The sequence below is a fragment of the Lonchura striata genome, chromosome 7, assembly GCF_050655825.1.
Source record: "Lonchura striata isolate lonStrDom1 chromosome 7, ASM5065582v1, whole genome shotgun sequence".
Taxonomy (NCBI): Eukaryota; Metazoa; Chordata; class Aves; order Passeriformes; family Estrildidae; genus Lonchura; species Lonchura striata.
Window position 1 is genome coordinate 7,426,517 of NC_140709.1, and position 23,034 is coordinate 7,449,550.

General features: G+C 38.7%; 1 protein-coding gene across 6 annotated transcripts in view; it reads left to right on the top strand.

The window, feature by feature from the left end:
* Positions 1–23,034, top strand: part of NCKAP5 (NCK associated protein 5) — a 416,669-nt gene that overhangs the window by 319,722 nt on the left and 73,913 nt on the right. For all 6 annotated transcript variants that reach the window (XM_085584141.1, XM_077784917.2, XM_085584139.1 and 3 more), the window contains 3 exons: positions 4,301–4,369; positions 10,766–10,804; positions 16,015–16,134. In XM_085584141.1, the coding sequence (XP_085440267.1) occupies positions 4,301–4,369; positions 10,766–10,804; positions 16,015–16,134 (228 nt within the window). The remainder of the gene's footprint in view (positions 1–4,300; positions 4,370–10,765; positions 10,805–16,014; positions 16,135–23,034) is intronic.

Below are 23,034 nucleotides of genomic sequence, written 5' to 3' on the forward strand. Positions count from 1 at the left end.
GTAGGAAGCTGTGACCACAAAATATACAAAATCAGAAGCTGGAAGCAGGAAAAAATTGCTGAGTACATTTGAAGTGCTTGGACAGCTCTTAATACACTGCACTGAGCATGACAAATGAATGCCTGTGTAAATCAATAAAGCTTTCTATAAATGGACAAATGGTTTAGGATGAATAACAAAGGAGTGCCCGTGGTAACTGTGGGGTAGCATTCTGGCAGGGATTTTAAAGTTCACTGTCATAACTTTGTTCCTCTTGACCTTTATTGATGATACCTTCAGAGCATGCTGAGCTGCTAACTAGACATACAACCTTTAGACCTTCATCTCCTGCCTGTGACTAGATGATCTTTAAAGGTCCTTTCTGATCCAAACCAGCCTATGGTTCTATGATCTCCTCTTCCCTTAGTACAAAATGCATATCACTCCCTGCTTTCTTCTGTCTTCCCCCCCCCCCCCCCAATCCTTTTGTTTTGTCTCAACTCTGAGATAAAAGTTGAGTAAGGAAAACTATCTTGTACATAATTCTCTTTTAGTCACGCTTCTCTTTTATTTGTGCATTCTAGTAGAAAATTCAATTAATTTTAATAGTTAATTAATAGTTTTAATTAATTTCATTGTCATTACAAAAGCACAGAGGATTGTCTGTTGAAGCATCAGGTGTGTAGCCTGTTACTAACTTTGAAACCATGCAAACAGCTGTCCCACAGGAGAAAATATCTATGGGAGAGAGAGAATTTAGCTGACTCAAAGACATTTTATCATTAGCAGGGCTATATTTTTTCATCCTGAGGAAGGAATTAAAATCAATTGACAAAGTCTCTTATAATGACTGTATGTTAGCAGTGGTATCAATTCAAGGCAGCTTGTTTTGTTAAAGAGTCTGAACTTCTACTTTCCAAACTCCATCTCACATTTCAGAGCCATGTTGTCCCTAATTCAGGAAGTTGAAGGCTGCTTAGCATCACCCAAGTCATCTTTGAATTTTCCAGTGTTGGGAGAGACTCTAGTGCAAAGTACTTTCTCCCAAATCAGAATTGGGAGGGACATACCTGGAATCTGTAATGATCCAAAAGCAGCAGGTACTGATGTTTCATTTGGTGGTAGTTGTGCCACAGCAACTTTTGGCTGACTGGATGTTGCTGTGCCTTGTGAGCTGTCCCCCAAAAAGCAATGTGTGTGCCTGAGGTGCTGGTGGCAGGCACTGAATGTTCCATCTTTGCTGGGCTGCATCACTTTTCGTGTTGGCAAGGCTGAGGGAAGAGCATGATTGTTCATTTCTATGTGTGACATAAAATACACCTAAATTCCTGGAGGACAGCTGTGCCTAAAACTAGGAACCACTACAGAAATCAGTGGCTATCTCAGGACTCTCAGCTGCTTGTTCTCATCAAGCTCAGTTTTCCCTGCACAGTCCCCTGCCAGGTCCTGGATGGGAATACAGCTGGAGTCAGAACTGTCACTGCCCCAGCTGCCTGCAAGTGTGCAAAAGCTTTCAAGCTGTGAGAAGAGAGGGGGGCTTCTTGCTGCAGCTTAGCCTTCTCCAAGTGTGGCCTGAAAATCAAAATGGAAATTTAATAGCAGTTTCCTTCAAGGAGATGTACTCTGCCTAACTGGCAAAGGATGCCCCAAATATACAATATGAGAGGAAGGCAGATCCTTTGGAGCAAAAATTGAGCAGCCTTACAATAACATCAAAACCCAGTGATTTCTGTGAAATAAATGAAGGTTTGGATTAGGAGGCAGGGTTTTGAGACTGTAAGTGCTATGACAAATTTTCCAAATGAACACTTTCAGGGGAATGAGGATTATTATCAAGTATTTGGTTGCACTGTAGAGTGATTTAATATATCAAGTACTGGTTTTCCCATGTTGTAGGAACTGGCACAGATTCTAAAGCAAAATTCAGTCAAGTGTTCCCTTCTAGTCTAGTCCTCATTACAAGAATGCCAAATAAATAGGCATGATTTGCTTGGCAATCAAGAAGCACAAAAGTCAAGTTAACATTGAGTGCATTACATCCTTTCTCTACAACTTTAAAACCAGTGATGTGAGAGCGGGTTTTATAATACAGATGTTTCCACTGTGGATTGATAAGAGCTAAATATAGCATTTATTTATAATGCTGTCAGGTTTACTTTTCCTAATTTTGGTATCCTGTTTGTAATGGAATAGCTTGCTGAAATCAGAGGTTCAGTGAACAGATCCAGGAAGATTTAGCATTCCATTTTATAGCATTCCAAAACATGGAGTAAAAGAAGCATGGGGAGCTCTCTGTATATTTCATTATTGCTGTAGTTCTTTTACAAAGTTCTGTGTGTAAGCATTCTGCCCAAACTATTTTAAGATAAAATCATACAATGTATTTTATGTTAATAAAAATGAAAATTAAAAATAAAATGCAGAAATATATCAGTATATGTGAGTGGAAGGCTGTGCAGACTAATCCTTTAGTGATTCCTTCAAAACAGTAAGAATTTCTTTTGGATGGCATTTTAGGGGTATATTCATAGAAAAACACCTGAGAATCTTTAACTCAGGAATATTTTTATGTAACAAACATCTCTTTATTTTATCAATCAATCTGCAAGAATATGTCTGTAAAAGCAAACTACAGCCTCTTCAGTCTGAAGGACTATTTACCCTCCAGCTTCTGATTTTTTTTACTGCTGCTTTTGCAGTTTCTTCTACTTTGCTTCTTCTGCATCTGCCACTTTTTGCTGCCTCATCTCACTGTGCTCTCTGCAGGATCACCCATAGACTTTTTATGGCCGTATGTTGAACCCATTCATAGGTGACATTGTGAAAATATGATGCAGAGCATTTTACCACCTTTGCTGGCTTTAATTGTACCCTGGAGGTAAAGCTCAGATTCTCTACACTTTGCTTATTTAGACTTTTAAATAAGTAAACTCTATATGCCCTTGTTTCTTACCACACTTTTACTCTTCAATCTCTTTCAAGATGCTGGATAATAGTGTATGTTTGCTTTTGCTTCCTAGCCTGGCATTTATGATTCAGCTGAATTTGAAATTTTTTATTAATGAATCAATCTAATAGACTTTTGAGATTCTTATTTTGTTGATTCATTGACTTTTTTTAACAAGGAAGAGGCAACTGTGCATCATTTACAGAGTCATTCCATACAGCACATTACATTAATTTTCCTGTAAAACTGCAAATGTTAACTGTATTTATCACTGTTGTTTTGTGTAACCACAATTCCATTGAAACAGCAATTGTTTAAGTTTTATAGGTTGACAGAAGATTAAAGTAATGCAAGTACTGTAAATTTCATAATAGTTGTAATTATGGGAAGGTATTGATTTTGGTGTTATGGTTATGTGATGGGAAGGTTATGCATGGGAGGCAGAGAGATTTCTAGAGCCAGTTTTAACTCATAGATTTTTATATATGTTGTTTTAGTTTCTCAGTCTTTAAGAGAAGACTAATTGAAACTTGCTCTGATGAAACTGCTTCACACTTTAGAGATTTTCCTCATCCCATACTGTAAGAATTCTTAAAGTCAAATATATATATATATATATACTTTAGTTTACTGGGATTTACTCACCAGATTGTGCTATTTTTGAGTTTTCACTGTGCAAAAATGTGAGCGTAATGAAAACTAAAGACAGATGAAAGGCCCTATTGCACAGGAATTTTTATCATATTTAAAATTACATATGTGGGAGGGAAAAAAGATGTAGCAAAATACCTCTCACTCTTGAAATAATAATATTTTTTTTGTAAGTAAAGACAATTAAATTTATCAGGGTCAGATGTAATAATTCACCAATTAGCTGTAGAATGACCTGTGCATGTGGGGTTCCCCACTGCAAAACCAGGCTTGAGAGGGGCTGCCACAGTTAAAATTTACATGATGTTGGCCTTTGTTTTTCCCTGTGGTAGTGGCTGCCTCTGTTTGTGTCCAAGTGGTTCTCAGGTAGAAAGTTCCCTCTAAACAGAAAAGGGAGAGGAAGAGAGGAAGATATGTCAATATCTTTTATAGTGTTTAATTGCAAATTCTATTGCACCTGACAAGGTGAGATGGTGGACATACATGGAATATCTGCTATGATATTGTTCTAAATTGTAATGCAGGGTGTGAATAGTCTCATAAATGACTGTCACTTTTGGTTTTACTCAAAGCACCAACCTACAGTAAAATAAATTGCACTTATTCTGGATCTTGAAGAAGTACAGTAGGTAAGCCCCCTGAGGATTTTTATGAATTGTCATGTGGTAAAAGATATCGTTTGCTAAATTTACTTATTTACTTATTTATTCCATTTTACTGTAGGCAGAGAATTCAGCGCTGGCTCTGGAAAATGAAAATCAAAGAGAACAGTATGAAAGATGTCTCGATGAGGTAAGGTAGATAAAAAGGTTGTTCCTACCTGCTACTATAATTAAATTAATACAAATTAATCTCCCCCTCTCTTAGAAGGTTGACATTGTTCTGCAATTTTTGTATTACCTCATTCTAATTAATTCCAAGAACATGTGTCTGGCAGTCAAAGGTGTTGTTCTCTATGACCTCTGCTGTAACTCCTGTTTTGACCACAGCTCTTCACTGAAAAGTTGATATCCCTGTGACCAATCATTGCTTTCATGAGGAGGAGGAGGAGATTACAATTTGCCTGTTAGGTGCTGTGCACTCCTTTTCTCTCAGGTGGGACACCTGTGGCTGTGGCTCCTTCCATCAGGAATCCCTCAGCTTTCCCACGTGATACATTCCATAATCCTGGAATTGAGTCTCTCAGCTCCCCTTTAGGGTTACATACACAGCTTTGAATGCTGGCTTGTTTTTTTCCTAGCTGCTGGCTAGATCAGAGCTTCCAGTTACAGCTGGAATATAATTCACCCCTCACTTTCTGTCTGAGCACTCCGGCAGTGCCTTCATTCCAGAAGTGCCTATGGTCTCCTGTTGCATGGAGCTTTCTCCACACAAGTGCTATTGTTCCTCCCAGTCAGGCTCCCCAACATGCCTCAGAGTTTAAAGCAGTTTGAAATCTCTTAGTGGCTCCAAGAGTTGCTTGGTAGAAATCATTTACCCATTCCATAATAAGGATGTGTCATGGCATAAGTAATTAGCTGACATGCAAACAAAACAAGAGCCCCAGGTGTACCTTGGAGGAAAGAGTGCGTGAGAAGCAAACCACCCAGGGCGGATGACAATTCCAGTCATCACTGCAGCTTTTTACATTTTTAATTGGCATTTGCTGAAGTGTTAGAAGGCTGAGCAATATGGCTCTGGTACAAGAAACCTCCAGTTTAGTGCAGATTTTCATCAGCAAATCCTCTCTTTTGCCATTGTGGCAGATTTTTGTCAGGGAATTTGCAGATACATCTTCCCCCTGGTGTACAGCAGAGCCTTTGCAGTGGCCTGAGTCACTCTCAATGCACACTCAAACCATGCATGGGTATCTTGGTGATAAGGATGAAATTACCATGTAATTGCTAACTTCATTTTAAATTACAGAGCCTGACTTAAAATTATTTTCTGATTGTCTAGGACAAAATCTGCTTACATTATTAGTTTTGGAAATGAGTGAAGCACTGTAACTGTCCCTTTCAGCAAAACACTCCATGTAGATTATAAAGGACAGAAAACATGCTTTTATTCTGTTTGCAGTAAGATGGTGGATTTCTGACCCAGGATTGTTTTTCATACACCGTTTCAGTTTAAAGATCACAGAATTAAATTAAACTATGCTCTGAACTTTTATTATCTTCAACATTATGTTGGCTGTTTTCAGTACTTCTGTATTATCACAACTGTGTCTCCATCTTCTCTCACTGTGTTAACTTTTCCAGGAGAAAGTGCTTCTCACCACCTGTGGGTTTGGGCTTCTCTGTTTTTTTGTTCATCTCATTCTTTTTTTTGTGTGTTTCACAATGCTTTGGCAGAGGCACTGTAACCAGCATTGTTTCAGCTGACACAAGCTTGGACCTAATGCCTTCTGGTCACTGGGGTGAAGAAGTTGTTGCCCATGACTGAGGCATGAAAACCTCATTTAATAGCTGCAAATTTTGCAGGAGTCCTGGGTCAGTGTCCACCTGAGCAGGTTTCTTTGGTGGATCTGCACAGGAAATCACACATCCTCATCCTATTTCTTAGAGTAACAGTAAAGATATTAGGAGATGAAACAGAAATTTAATTAGTTTAATAACAAAAAACTCCTTTCCAGACAGGATTCTTATTGGAGATCTTAAGCAAATAAAATACTTCCCATAATTTATTTTTTTTTTACAAACTAAAAATATTTTAAAATATTTCCACTCTAAAATTTCTTAAGGGCTTTAAGTCTGATGATTACTCTGTTCGTAGCTCATCTTACACCAGCCCCTCTTCTTGAAAATGAGAATTTCTTCAGCCATTGCCTGTCTGGCTCTCAGAACCCATTCAATGTCTTTAGGAGCAGATGTATTTCAGGAGCAGCCGTGTAGCTGTGTGTGCTGCAGCCCCACTTTGCTCAGGGGCACCTGGCAGGTTTGGAGTGAGGAGCAGAGCTGTTCTGGGAGCACAGGGCTGTGATCACAGCCCAGCCTGAGACAGCTGAGGCTGCCACTGAAACGTGTGTGCAACCATGATTTTCATTTTTTAGATTTTGCCTCCGTGCGAGTGCCTACTACAACCATGATTTTCATTTTTTAGATTTTGCCTCTGTAGTCAAATTAGTTGTGAGTGCAGTGAACTTCTCCTGGGCTGATGCACAAGGAATTCTTCCCTCCCAGGCCATCCTGGCTGCTCCATGCCTGGGAGGCTTGACAGGCACTTGAGGAATTGAAGGCTGGGAACATCATTTGGGAACCATGGAGAGAGTGCTGCCATCTCTCACTCATCACTCAGCAGCCTCAGGTTGCAGCTCCTCTCCCCTGGGCACAGGCAGACTCTGCTCAGGGCACTCCAGCACCATTTAACCTGGCCACCCTGGCAGTGTCACCTGCGTGGTCCCTCAGGGTCACAGCCAAGTGACACTTTCTATGCACAGCGTGCTGTCTGCTCAGGTCTTGGTGGCCATTAAGCTGAATATGAAGGAAGTAAAAATACCCACTGTGATTTTTCTGCCTGTCTGTAGCAAAGAGATACCAGAGCTGAGTTTTTAAAGCTATGCTTGCCATTATTTTCTCTCATTTTTCCTTTTTTTTTTTTTAATCAGTTATTTTACATAGTATTTTTCTTTCATATAATGCCCTACATTTAATATTGTATAAATGCCTGCAACTGTGACATAAAAATGCATGCTCTGTAATCATTTTCATGGTTAAATTCAATGAAACTCAAATGTTCAGAGAGATTAAATCTGAAAAGCACACGGGTCAAGCTGAGCAGAGTCCTTTATGAATTTTAACAATTATTCACTGATTTTAAAATAATTGTTCATCTCTGAAGTGTAAATGTAAAAAACTTGGAACAGTATTTGAAAAAAGATGTCATTGAAATTTTCTAGTACTTGATAAATAAGAAAAGAGCTTATTTAAATTCAGACATACTCCATAAATGTATCTTTCTGTTGCTAGAAAATTTAATGCAAAACCCAGGATTGTCTTCCTGTACCTTTGGGCTTTGAGGTTAACATGCTTTATCCCAGTTTCCTGTTGTAGAATTCAGCTGTCAGTTTATTGGTAGGTGGCAATGTCATGGTTATTCACATCACTGTGCCAACTGAGATTTCTGTCAAAGCTTCACCATATTCACATGCAGGAAATTATGCAACTTAGGGTAGTTGATGTTTTTGCTGATGTTTTAAGAATTAACTGATCAAAAATGCAGAGTTATCTTTAAAAAGGCATTCTGTTTTTAAGATTTGAATAAAAGATAAATCTTTTATTTTAGTACACTTGAAATGTCTTTGTACATATGGAATTATACATTAAAAGGCAGCTGTGTAAAATCTCAGTACTTGTAAAAGGCATAACAGATGTTGCATTAGGGTCTCTTTTCTTTGATTCATTCTTTTTATACCTTTTCTATTAAGACCACTTTATGACATATATTTGTAAACATAATTGCCTAAGGAAAAAGTAAAGCTGGATCTTTTATCTCTTTTATTGCAATCCAGAAAAGGAAATATCACCTAAAGATCTTGGCTATTAAGTTCAGAGGAAAGGCAGGTAGTGTGAAAGCAAGGAGTGTCACCTTCTGCAGAACAGCAGACCAAGGAACCAGCCAGCTCTGTTCTATTCCTTGTTTCACCTTGATTAACTGCAGCTATCACAGGTCAAGTACTTTTACAGTCTGATTTTTGCTGAGAACTTCACATTTTCTCCATCTCAGAAGTCAATTCCTCTGCCTTCAGTGATCTCAGTTACCACAGTTTTAGGTAGTTGTGACTATCAGTTTTGTGGGGCTGGTTCATGGTGTTCATTCACATCCATGGTGTCTCCTGATACCTGTAAGTTAAAATAAAGTAGACTGTTGAGTTCAGCAGCTTATTTCCATATGCTGTAGGAGTAGAATGGCAACCTCATTTAAAATGCAAGCATTTGGCTATGATTCCACTTATTGAGTGCTAAATTAATTTTAGAAACTTCAGAACATTTCACTGAAGGCTTCCCACCTCTGTTCCTGCTGCATACCAAAAATACAGACCTGAAAATCTTGAATGGTAATAACACAGTGTGCCAAGTTGCTAGATAATAGAAAAAAACAGCCACATTTTTCTAAAGAACCTGGTTATAGATCTTTCTTATTGATGAATGGGAGCTATGGATCACTGGCAGGTACTTCCATTTAGATACCTATCTTCACTGGAAAGTTTGTCATAAATGCATCAGCAGGTTCAGTTTTTCCCCGTTTGGAATATTATGCCATTTACACTCCTCTGTACAGTATGTAAAGCTGTAGGAGTCATTTTGTAGGCTATGCTGTAGTGAGTGACTAGGGCACACTTCAAAGAGCAATTTTTGTTCTTCCTTGGTAAAGTAACTCAGTGTCAGAAAGTAAAGGAATAATGTATTTGCTGTGGTTTGTTCAATTTTCAGGTAGAGCAAACAGACCTTAAAGTACCTGCCAGAAGGAGCAGTGTCGGATGGAGAGCCCGAGAGCCTGCAGGGCAAGGCACATGGGCTTTCAAACCTCACATGTTTACTTCTGTTGGTTATTACTGTTCCAATATTAGTCTGTGTCTTCTGTTAAATCACGTATAGAGCTATTCTTTTGGAGCACTGTTCCACAGGCTGCCTGAAGTTAGGGACCGGCTTGGATAAAAAAAATTTGATACTAGGCAATTTTATGAATATGAATGAAATGTTGCTTTTGTATGTAGCAAAACCAAATTATTTGCAGAAGTGAATTAGCTGCTTCAGCTCTTTGCTCCCCACTGAGTTTACATCAGTGCTGGTGGGGGTTTTATTTAATTTGCCAAGAGTTACAAGAATCAATGCAGATTATTTAATGATACCTGCATAAATTTTACTGTAATTTCTGTAAACCGAAACCAAATCAAAAATCTCTTTTTTCTAAGAGGGACATCTCTACTTGCTCTGCCTAAATGTAGAAGCAAAACTGATAAGTCAGCGCATAGTGTGATAATATGTGCATATATGGTGTTGAACCTTCAAGTTAGCACCAATAGAAGATCTTATCTCAGTCTTTCTCTCCTTCCTTCTTCCACCTCACTGCCCCTATCCTTGGTGGTAAATATAAATTAGAAAGGATGCATAAAGTAAATAACTTCAAAAATTCCCTGTTGAATATATAGTTCTGTTAATCAATGGTGTGTAATCTCATTCAAGTCAATTATGCTATGTGGGGTGAATCCTTCCAACACATTTCGATGACAGTAGGTACTTTAATTTTCTGTGCCACTTTATGGTTCCTGCTTGTCACGATAGATGTACCATTTTGTCAATATTTAATCAAGAAACAATTAAACTTCATGAAAACACTCAGGCCTCCATCCTTGGCTGGTAAAAATCCGCTCTAGTGAATGCAGTTAATCCATGCTGATGCACACCAGCTGCATCTTGAGCTATGAGAGTTTAATCTACTGCAAAGAAGAGACGACAGAAGTTGACCAAATGCCCCTCATGTCACGCTGCAATTGATACAGTGCACATTTGCTTATCATAAGGACCAGCACAGAAGTAGATGATGTGAATTTCATGTATTCTTGCTGGTATTATCTGACTAAAATAATGAAAATGCTAGAAATTGTGGTGATTGTAGATGGAAGGGGGAATATAAAGCCACTGGCGACTGTGAAACCAATACAGCAATGTTTATAACAATCTTTTCCCTCACTCTGGTTGGATCTGTCCTTAACCCTTTGGGCCCCACACCGAGTGCTAAAAAACGACTGTCGTGGTTTTAAGCCCAAACGGAGATGAAGCACCACACAGCTGCTTGCTCAGATCCAATAGAATGGGGAAAAGAATCAGCATAAAACCTTCCTGGCAACTCCCCCAGCTTATATCACTTGACATTCTGTGGTGTGGATTTTCCCTTTGGCCAGTTTGGGTCACCTGTCCCAGCAGTGCTTCCTCACAGTTTCTTTTGTGAACATCCTCTCTGGCAGAGCATGCGACAAGATGAAAAATGGTCCTTGACTTAGGATAAACACAATTTAACAAAAAACCAAACCATCACTGTGTTATCAACACCATTCTCACTCTGAAACCAAAGCACAGCACTGTAACATCTACTGAGAGGAAATAAAACCTGCCCTAGCTGAAACCAGGGCAGGCCACAAAAGAAGGGATTGTTATGCATACACACACATGATAACATATGTAAATTCGTTTACTTTTTCTCTTTCAGGTGGCTAATCAGGTTGTTCAGGCTCTACTTACTCAAAAGGTAAGTTGTGATTTGGGTATTTCCAGTGTAACTTAAAGCTTGCAGATGTTCATTGTTTATTTGAGAGATATGTATATATTCTTAAATATTATACATTTTTAAACTATGTTCACACATTCAGTAAGCAGGGGAAGTACTGCACAGGAAAAAATACTTGAGGGATAATTGCAAATCTGGCACAAAGAAAAGATTCACTATGACTTCTACAGAGATCTGTTCTGCATGAAGTCATGTCTGAAGTTCCAATTTTCTGAAGTGGTCTTTGAGTTAAACATGATTCCATTATTTCATTTTCTCAGGGAGAGAAAGAGGGAAAGACAAACAAAATATAAAGTTCTATAACAATAAGCTGTGAGCATTTCAATATTCATGGAATGATTCTTTGTGAAGTCTAGACCACTTGATGGATGTGGCATTATTAAAATGCTTTGGATCATTTAGTTGTAAAAAGATGGTTTGGAAAGAGACATAAATGCAGTCTTTTAAAGCAGATAGTGCAAAGGAGAATATAAACTGTCTTGTCTATACTTAATGACAGGACAAGTAATAATGTTCTCAAAATGCAGCAGAAAACACAAAGTTAAAATAATCAAAAAAACTCTTGCCACATGCACAAAAGTGCTCTAGATGCAAGTAGTTTTTGAAGACCAACTCCAAAGCATCCATTTATGGACATCATTCTGCCCAGCAGGACATCATCCAGAATCCTCTCTGCAAAGGGAAGGATGGGGGCAGAGGGGACAGGCTGGGTTGAGAGTATCATTGCTCATCCATGAGTTTTGGATGCACAACAAAGGTTTTTACTCTGGAAGAGGGATACTGCCTTCCAGCAGCTGGAAGTTGCAGCTCAGAGGTGATTTGTGCAAGCCACAACATCCAGGGAAGTTTGCCCTGCTGCTGTTTGTACTGTGTTTCTCTGTTTACACGTAGGAGTAGGGTCTGTGCATCATCAGAGGACTGCAGAGCTGTTCCTGTGACACCTGCTAGAAATATAACTTGAGGTATTTTCTAAAAAAATCCCAAATATGTGCTTCAATACAGTTTAGCTGGAAATTGAGGTATTTTTTCATGTTAATATACACAAAAACCTCATACACATTTTGTATTATAAAACTGTATGTGGTGAAATACTCACCAGAGGGTTAATCTCAATATATTAATCTCTAGTTTGGGAATATTTTGATTGTTTACCAAATGGAGAGAGGAGCTTGCTGATCTCCTTTGCAAAGGTGTCAGACATTTTGATGACTACATACTTCCTCAGTAATTAATCCTTCCAAACCTATAGGATCCAACGAGTTCCTAAGGATACAATAAAAGCAGATCCCAATGCATTTAATAAAGTGATTTACTTAGGGTTGATGGGATTTAACAGCTGCTTACCTATTACTGAGTAATAACAGCTAATTTAATATCCATAGAAAGAGGAAAGAGGGTACTTTTCTAAATGCTAATGAATATTAACTGTATAGTGCTCCTGACACCGTTATTACAGGTCTTTTTATAAGAAAAGACAGGAACACAATAGTGTACGATAAAGAGGAAATTGCACTCCTCACACCAGTCCCAAAAGGGTAGATATCAGAGCCCAAACAGTAGCTGGTAAACAGATAAACCTAGCATCATGCAGCTGAGCAGTAAGGCAGAGTCAGTCATGCCACGGAGAGATAAAACACGTCAGGAGCAGAGCAAGACATGGAGAAAAGCTGAGAGCTTTCACAGAAGGGAGAAGAGTGATTTTGTACAGTAGCACACACTCCGTGGGCTTTGTTGTGAATTTGGAATCATCCCTCAAGGACTAATTTTCACTTAAATTAAGTGCATGCTGTAATGTAAGGAGTAGAGCACCGTGTGCTTGCTGGGATGTGGAAGGACTGTGATCCCACTGAGAGATTCTGGTGACACAAATTGAGTGAGCAAAGCTTGAGTGATTTGTCAATGTCACTGAATCCTTGAAATGGAATTACAGTCTTAAACATTCCCTTTTCAAGTACGTAATTTGTTACAATACATATAGAATTTCTCTAACATGAGGGGCTTTTTTTTGATGTGACTGGAGAAACTATGTTAAATTGAATTTGTGCTGAGTTAGACACGCAGCATAATTTCACAATTTTATGTAGCAAAATTCTATGGATTTCTACCACTTACTAATAGAAAATTTGCCTCTAGGAAATTTAAGAAGTCAGGCATCCAACAAAATTAACTGAGGCAAACCTATAGGCTATAATACTGAAAACATCCATTCTTTCTCCTTCTACCCAAAGACTTCTCATATAACATGAGCTGATTGGACTGCTGAGAACTGGATTTTTTTTTTTTTTTCCATGTAAGACCTGGATCAGCAGCTTGAAATTTGAGCTAAACCATTCAATTCGATATTTTTGTGCTCTGTGTATCTACTTCTTGTAATCTCCTCCATAGGAGTGTGTTCAGGATGTTACTCTTTACTCTGGGTTCTATATGAAAGCTATATCTCCATTTTCATCAATTACATAAAAAATAAGTGAATTAAGTGTTAATTAAAGCAGAAAGAAGGATGTTCAGAAGGAGAGCAGTGTTTGTCTGGAATCTCTACTGAGGGCATTGGATCCCATTTTGGGGAAGAGTGAGTCTGGTTCACACTGAACGGATAAAGCAAGACCACAGAGAGGCTCAGATATCACTACACTGAAACCCTAGGTGTACTTTCAATATCTGGGAGATTGCTACCTTAATAGCTAGTTGTTTTGCCCACAGGAGAGGAATTATATGCTTCAGACATTTGACATATTAATTGGTAATTTTAGGACTGCAAGTTTCTAAACTCAGACTTTATTTTACCAGAATACTGCTACTTTTATGTGCCTCATTTCTCCTCTGGGCTGTGTGTGGCATTACCACTGGCAAGGTTTATAGCATCTGGGTGGGTAATCTACTATCTTATATTTCACTTTTTTACAGAAATTCTGAAGTTCGAAACATAAATCTTATGGTTTTAAAACTGTAAGATAGGATGGTTTTGGGCAGAGGCCTTGCTAAGATTTAATTTTTTTTCTATACTGTTAGTTTCTGTGAATCATTTTTCCTGTTCAGTGCCCTTAGTAGTCTTGAAATGTTAAGCACTGTAGTAACAGCCAAGGCTTAGCTTTAAATTCTTGGAGTGTGAAAGACAGATAATGATGGGTCTTGATGCTTTCAGTCTCTATTGCTAATAGAGATTCTTGTGCAAGACCAGGGATAAGAGGTCTCACTGGCAGGAAACAAAGCCTCAGGGCTTTAGAAATCATCAGCCTCGAGATTTTTTGAGGGTCGTGTTGGAAGGCTCTTGCAATTTCAACTGAACAGCCACTTGACAGCCACCTAAAACAAATGTTCTAAAACCATCAGGAGAGAATAACTGCATTCATCCAGTATTCATAAAACCTGATACATATGCATAAAAAGATGTTTACAGTTTTCTGAGAGTCTCAAGATGAACATATTTTGTTGTGTGTTCACCTCTTATAACCTCAGTGCTGGTTACAGCAGAGACTAGAGCAACTGTAGGCAAGAATTTAAGCTACATCTGAATACAATTTCCCCCTCTGACTTGTTTTCTCATCAAGCCAGATCATCATGTTCTTAATGGTTGACAGGACAGCATATGGGGGTGCTGAGGCCTATTTCTCACCTTCATATGTTGGAAAGTAATATCAGCTAGGCAACACCCACAGGGCAGCAAATGTCCTAAATTTAAATAATGGTAAGTATTTTATAGATGTAAATTTAAAAAAAAAAAAAAATCCAACTGAGATAGGTCTGCAGCTTATTCTTTTTACATGTAATTTTTATTAGGAGACTACCTTTCCTGGTTTGTGAAGTTCTTACCTCAAAATGGGCAGCTGCACAAAATACTGCTGAACAGCTCAGTGTCAGATTCTGCCCTGTCAGATTCTCCAAAATTGTCTCTCTAAGAGAATCCTGAGTTCCTCCAGGTGACCAGGAAAAGCAGGTTTTACACTGAAAATAGATATATACAGAGACAGACAGATAGATATTATCTGTACCTGAAAGACATTTTATTGGCTTGACTGGTTTTACACTCCACCTCTGCTTCTAATGGCCAATTTTAAATCTTTTTCATAGAATCATAGAATTGCTTGTATTGGAAAGGACCTTTAAGACCATTGAGTCCAACCATTAACCCAGTGCTGCCAAGCCCACCAAGGCGTGTCCCCACGTGCCACATCTACACAGCTTTTAAATGCCTCCAGGGGAGATGACTCCACCACCTGTTCTAATGCTTGACAACACTTTCCATAAGAAATTTTTCCTGCTGTACAATCTAAAGCTCTCCTGGAGGCCATTCCAGAGGACATTTCCTCTTGTCCTCTCCGTTGCTGCCTGGGAGGAGAGACCAGTGCCCATCTGGCCAGAACATCCTTTGAGGGAGTTGTAGAGAGTGAAAAGAGCCTCTTTTTTTTTTTTTTTTTCAGGCTAAACACTGCCAGCTCCCTCAGCTGCTCCTCATCAGATTTGTGCCCCAGACCCTTCCCCAGCTGCACTGCCCTTCTCTGCACTCACTCCAGCTCCTCAGTGTCTTTCTTTAGTGAAGGGCCCTGAACTGAACACAGCCCTTGAGCTGTGGCCTCCCCAGTGCCCAGCACAGAGGGAAGATCCCTGCCCTGGTCCTGCTGGCCACATCATTTTCATACAGCCAGGGTGCCACTGGCCTTTTCCCCACCTGGACACATCCTGGGGTGTCTGGGAAGACACAGCCCATCCACATCTGGCACAGCAATGCTGACTGGGTTGTTCCAGGAAAAGCAAGGATGGGATCAGACTTCAGAGGAGTACCTTGAAGGCACAGTGCCACTTTGAACTTCTGCCTGATTTATGCATTTTACTCAGCTCATGCTTATTACAATATCCATCTATTAATTGCTGCTTTATTGCTTTTTGTCAGCTGCAAGATGGAACACATTGCTAGCAAAGTCATTTTTATGCTAACAGAAAACCCTGAAAAGAGGTGCCAGGTTCTTCATGACAGGAGGTGCTACTGTTCTTTATGACAAGATTTTCTTCAGTGTTATAATGGATGATCAAACAACCAGAGAAAATGAAGGAGCACATTTTTCTGATTTATACTACTTTAAAAGTTGTGTGTTTATTTCTTCTTAATATCATTAGAGTTTTTACGTGCTTCTGTTACCTGCTTTCTAATCTTACTGTTTTCCCTTGTGCTGCAGGGTCTGAGGGAGGAATGTATAAAGCTGAAAATGAGAGTTTTTGATTTGGAACAACAGAATCGAACTTTAAGTGTGCTTTTCCAGCAGAAAGTCAAACCAGCTTCTGACCTCCTCCTTCAGGTAGGAAATGGCCTTTGTAGGAAGCAAGCTATGAGCTTTATGTTTCTCAAAATTATAAAATACTCCTTTTCAAGGCTATGTCAGTAAGTGGGAAATGACAGTTGATAGATTTAATATATTAGAAGAATATCTGTTATCTGTACTCTGATCCCATTGAAACTGAAAATGTGTGCCAGTGTGCTCTGATATTGCAGGGAAATCTGGAGAGAGGAGCACACCTACAGAGTAACTTACTTTTTGAGATGATTCTTCTCTATGATAAATGGAATGATACGGGTTCATTATCCCTCTGCAGGGGAGAAGCTCGTGTTCCTTAACATCCTGCTTGATGGTGAACAGTGTAATTTCCTGTGAGAAGACAGCCCATTTATTTAACTTCTGCCATATGTGATACTGTGCTGGTTTCAGCTAACTTGCAAGGAAGGGTTTAAGTACATCTTCACAGGCTTGGAGTGATTTTTTTTTTTGCCAATGTTTTATGGGAGGATATAGCTGAGAAACCACTTGACTCATGTCTCAATCATTTACCATTCTGGAATACTAAGAGATGTTTCAGTATCCTTCTTCATTTGGCAAAGTCTGTTATTGTGAATGAATCCATTTCTTTGTCATCCTTTTGCAGAAGAATCGCTCTGCAGAAGTTCCAACAAATCTGACCATGAGCTAGGAGAACAGCAAATGGGGACTAATTGGAACTTGCAGGACATGTCAGCTAAAGTGATATTAAATGTGTATCTTAAAGCCTCACTGCTCTGTATCTGTAACTCAGGAAAATTTGGCCCTTGCACTGTTGTCCAGCAGCTGAGGGCTGCTGACTCTCCTGCAGAAACAGTCAGGGAATCTGCACACTGAGGGCAACTGGTTGTACTTACTGAGGAACTCTAAAGCACAGGCAGGGTGGTTCCAGGTCACCATCACAGGGATCTGGGTTCCTGAGTTTTCCTCAGGCTCTTGTTCTCTCTCCTGATTTTTTGTTGATTTGGGTGTTGCTAGGTCAGGACCTCCTCTATTCTGGTTTCCTTTCTCTCATCCCCTGCTTCCTTTCCTAGTTCGTCCTTCATAGACTTCTGTACAGAGATCTGATTTATCTTTATTCATCAAAATTTTGACACATCCACCACAATGTGGATCTTCATTGCTTGCTTCTGCTTTTGACAGTCTCATCAACTGCTCCTTCTTCCTGGTCTGGGGTAGTTTTTTCTTTCTTTTTCCTGTTTCCAAAGGGTCTGACTCCAGCTGATGTCAGCTTGGGGTTTGATTGCACAGAAGTCACATGCTGCACATTCATTGTACAAATGCAGATTCTATTCCCTATTCCCTGCATGGCAACAAAAAAACCAGGTTATTCTGGGAATGCTGCAGAAGTGTTGGATAGCATCTTAAAAGTGGGATCAACACTTTGACTTGAGATCCTTGAAACTGGATTGTGCAGCAGTTCTGCAAAAAAAGTCGAAAGAGATGAACCTGCACCAGGTGGAAGAAAGAACCAAATGATCTCACACGTTTCCCTGAGGGATTCAAATTATTTTACATCATTGTTCTTGCACAGTTTGGCAGGAACAAATGTACATAGATTTTCTTTTCCAGCCTTTTCACTTGATTTGTCATTATTGGCTGAGGACAAAAGGGAATTAAGTTCATTCAGAAAGTCCACATCTCCCTGGAGCAAAATTTGCTGCTATGTCTGTTCTCTTGGTATCAAAAGGTTTTAACTCAGTAGGTGAAAAAAAAAAAAAACAGAGAACAAGCTGGAGTGTATGTTAGAAAAGGAAGAACTTCTGCTAAAACTCTTCGTATGTCCTTTCTACCAAAAAAAAAAAAAAAAAAAAAAAAAAAAAAAAAATCCAAGCCAAACAGGAAATAATGTGAGTTTCCAGAATTTTAATTATCCTCTAATTATACTCCAGATTCAAATAAATAGCGTGTAGTCTGTGATCTTGCAGCCTGAGATGCAACATCTGAAGAAGGATGTTTTCTTAAGACTGAAATTGAGCAAATACTGTTGTGTCCCTGCATAAAATTAAAGTTTGCATTATGTATTCTTGGAAGTGCACACAGCCCAGATTTAGAGCAGGAGGTAAATATTGGTTTAAATGTGTCACTCTGCAGAAAAGTTATAAATATGTGCTTAAGGACATTCCTGTTTGATCATGACCCCAGTCAAGGGAATGGGCAAATTCTGCTAACTGAGGGTGGGGCATGGGGTGTTTTCCCTTTGATGTACTCTCTGATAAATACAGTTCAGTTTTATTTAATGCTGGTCTCATCACCACAATCAGTAAAACTACACGTTTTGAAGAATGCCATGGTAGAGGGCACAGGCTAAAAATAAAGAATGTTAGCTAGTTTTTCTGCATATCAGCCTCTGTGATTTCAATGTATATTACCATAAAATTATTCCATATTTGACATAAAGAGGCTCTTGTATTACAGAATAAGCTTATTTTTAAACTGTAAACATTTGGCTTCTCAAATTTCAAGAGAACTATACATTTCTCTTTTTAAAAAAAAAAAAAATTAAAGGCAAGTGTAAATTTCACCATTGCCCTAGGTTTTTGTGTGTATGATTGCAAGCAGATAATACATGATGTGTCTTACATATCAGATCATTCACATCTTTTTTCCAGTGGATGGATTGGTACAAGTGTTTTAAATTTTGCCTGCACACCTGTGTTGGTTTTGCCCATGCTTCTCACACAGTTCGAAAGAAACATTCATTTTGCCACCAATTAAAAAAAAAATTAAATTCACATAGTACAGTTTCCAAGACTGCCTTAGGAATCCTTCACTGTAGAAAAGGTGTTAAAAGTGTTACTTTTTCATGCATTTACATAAAGTGTAAGTGCTTATAAAGTTGAAGGGCCTAAAAGTGTTTTTGAAGCAGTGTGTGTTGAGTTTGTGATTGTGTGTGTTGCCACTAAGTTCCCTGCTACAAGGAATTTTTGTGTGCTTACTGCCTGCAGGGAGTGTCACAGCATCTGTGTCATTCCTGTCATGAAAAGATAAGTAATGCAGTCTCTGATGCAAAATTTTAGGAGGCTAAAAAGATATTCAGACTTTTTTCTCTTCACCTCTTATACTGTAGAGAGTTTTAAGAGCAACCCTATCTTTCTGGGGACATTCTTTGGAGCTGAAGTGTGTGATTTACAGAGACAGTATTGGAATAGATAAATAAGGAGAAGGCTGATTAACTTTTTTTTCATTATTTCTGTTTTATAATACTCAGGAAATCTCTCTGAAACAGTTTTTTTTTTTTAAATTATGAAGCCTTGGAAAAGTGTTTTGTGTCAGCACCATCTGAGAAAGAGCAATAGTTATAGTTAAAACCTAGCACAAAAGAGCAGATTCTGCCTAAGCAGCCTTCATTTTCCTCTGTTAATGTGGTTGCTAAAAAGATATTAAATTCTGCCTGTCATAGCAAGAGGGATTGTGTAGGAAAACCAGGAACTCCATTTTAGTGACCCCCTTGTACTTCATCTGCAAGTGGGACAAAGAGCTGGGGATAATACTCAGAGATTTAAAACTGAGTAGAGGAAAACCAATTATAAGTGAAGAGAGAAATCTGTGGAAGTGATACACAGGAGGATGCTGAAAGGAATAAGACAGGGATCAGGGGTTGCCTTCTTATAAATATCTCTTTTTAAAAATTTTTGATATCATATAGTTCTGTTTACATAAATTCAAGATGTTTGCTAGATGAATTGTTCCCGTGGGAGAAGCCTTGCTTTCACTTTTCACACAGAAAGTTGTTGTCACATGGGTTTTTTATAAGCCATGCAGGATTTTTTCAGTGGAAAGGGATAAAAAAGTGGCAAGTAGCAAAATTTATTGAGTTGATTTATTTGATTAAATAAGCAATAAAATTTTCATAGTTGGGAAAGTATAAGATAATATTTCTAATCATAAGATTTACAATATCCCTGATCTTAAACTATATTTTCATTGCCATTTTATTTCCATCATAAAAATTCTACTTTATCAAACCCAGAAGCAAGCAGGGAGATCTCCTGAAGCATTTATTTTCTCCTTGTGTTTCTCTGGCTGAATTACTTATATTTATTACTCATGGACCATCCACACTGTTTAATTTTACACCTAAAATTTTGCCTAAAATTCTACAGCACAGAGCATTGAATTCTCCAGTGGCCAAGGTAAATAATAATTACTTTGTGATGACTGCATTGGTACGAGCCCTTTTAATAACCTGACAGCTCTGCCCTGATGTACAAGACAGAGCGTGGCTGTACAGGCTGTGATGGAACCTTGCACAACTTAGCAGGAAGGGGTAAATTGCACCAACGACATTATTATATATGGGAAGAAGAAGAGGGCACTTAATTGCCCTAAGACCTGCCAGAGGGAGATGGAATGTCTGGGCTCAGAGCCTGACCTCTGGGGCAGACATCCTTGGGCATGATGAAGTGTGAATGCAGGAGGTTAAAAGTGAAGTTGCATTGCTTTAGAGCAATGAGATCTGTGTGATATTTAAGTGTTTCAGAGAGCAGGTGTTTGAAATGGGTTTGAAATGAAAGCTAAAGATGGTCACACACTGTTAGGGAACAGTTTGTCAGCATTCCAAGGCACATTTCAGTAAGTGATTTGTTATATGCTGGGTAGCAGTAGAATTTCCTTCTCACAGAAGTCAGGTGCCTGCAGGCTCTCGAGGGAGCAGGCACACTTGATACCAAATCAGCAAATTGTTTTTAAAGTTGTGAAAGTCCTGCAGCTGACCTGTTTATTTGCTTATTTCACATTTATTCCTCTGTATCCATCAGATTGTCAGGGCACTCTTTTCTGCAAATCTTCAGGAAAGTTCCTGCTCCAGAACAAACTCTGTCCTTTTCTCCTCTGTAAGCATATCAACATAAATAAGTTGTGGCAGGATCTGTAGTGAATATTTCCTTACTCAGAAATCAGGACTGGTGGCTTGAAGGAGAAATTAATTCCAGATCTGCTAATTTCTTCAGCAGTAATTGAATACTGCTTGCAAGTTAAGACAATCTCCAGGGCTGTATCGACAGAGAAGAAGGTGATCATATAAATGTAAAGCATGTTTGAGATATATTAAGTTTAAACTAGTACATTAACCTTTATCCAAGAATTACATTGCTAGCAGAACCCCTTTTAAGAGGTGTAAGAGTGGATTTTACTCTATTTATGGTTCTCAAAAGATTTCAGGCTGTTGCCCTGCTGGATTAATTCCTCCAGGTCAAGGCTACCAAAGTGCACAGTTAAAGTTATGAAGGTCCTGCCCCGGGATCTTCATGAGCCATCAACCTTGCAGCCATGAGAAATGCTTCTGTATATCAGGAATCAAGACACTGATCTAGTATGGAACATTCAAGATTTTGAGAATTTTAAGAAGAAATTAAAGAACATTCTTCATGTGAGGATGGTGATATCATTATTTCCAATCTTGCATTATCTCAGTAAAATGTAATCTACTTACTATTTCTTCCATGTCCTCACTCACCAATAATATCTGAGAAGACTGAACTACAAAACTTTGAAAGTCTGTATTTCATCTCAGCTTAAATCATCAACATGTAATAATACATTATAAACCATATTTATTACTTGCCTTGTTTGCAGCTCCAAATATATGCTGCAGAAATATTACAGAGATAAAATATTTAGGAGAGACAATTGGTTAGATAAATGGGTGACCAAAAAGTCAGTGATGAGGGAAGGAAAGGAAAGATCCCCCTTCTGGAGAAGCTCGATCCAATCTCCCTAAGCCATGTGATTTCTAGTTTTGAATGCACAGCAGCAGCACAATGGAAGAATTTGGTGGTGTACCTGATGTGCAGCCAGCCCTGGAAGGAGCTCCCAGAGAGGTAGGCTGATAAAAGAACACAAAAATTGTTTTTTAGAGATGGTGGAACGAGAGGAGAGGTAGGGCAAGGTCCCTCACAACAGACCAGACTAAAGCAAAGCACAGTGAGAGGGTCAGTGGAGAAGAGCATTTTAGCATGAGGAATTTAGATCAACCCACCTGATAGGCCTGCTCCATCAGTAATTTGTGTTTTGGTGATTTACCTTCTTGTCAGACTGTTCTCCCTTACTTCAGCAATTCAGTTCTTACCAATTTGCTCTCAAACAAAATCAAAACATTTAACTTAAGCTCCCAGGGGATGTAGATCTGATGAGAATGATAATGCATTTAAGAGGAAATTACCCCCAGCTGCTCAGCATTCTTCTGTCCAAGTATTTTAACTAGCCTGGAGAGGTTCCACAGAAAACCAGTGAAAGGTTTTCCATGTCAACACAAACGTGACATTCTGTGATACAATTTTAAATAAATAAATTTCAGCTACCGAGTCTAAAAATGAGCCATTTCCATTATCCTGATAAAAATAAATTGCTACAGCTATAGCAAAACCATCAAATCAAATGAGCAAATAATCCTCAGAAAAGCTACAAGTGATCCTTGCTGAAGTTTTTATGAATGATTTTGACTGAGGAGAGCAATATTTTTTAAGTTTTGAAGACACATAAAGGCATTATTCAAGAGCAAAGAGAGTATTTCAGAGTAAGCACGTGTCAGGAGACTGGTGGGGCTGTACTGATGTGACAGGCCTGGACAACAAAAGTGAGATTTTACTGCCAATTTTTAGACAAAGAAAAATAAGCAACTGACACTGAGTAAGCCAACAATTTTTCTTTATTCTATGCATAGATTTTTATTGTCAGTGATGAGCCACATGATGGCAGGAATCCAATATGGCATTTGAACCCCTAAGCAAGTATGTGGACAGAGTAATTAACTACAAGAGTATTGTTCATGTTTCTTTCCTTTATTCTGTGTATTCCATATGGGAATAAATTTTTTAAAAGAAGGATTTCCACCATAGGAAAGAATATTTCTGTATTCCTTTCCAAACCTGTCCTGTGCTTCAC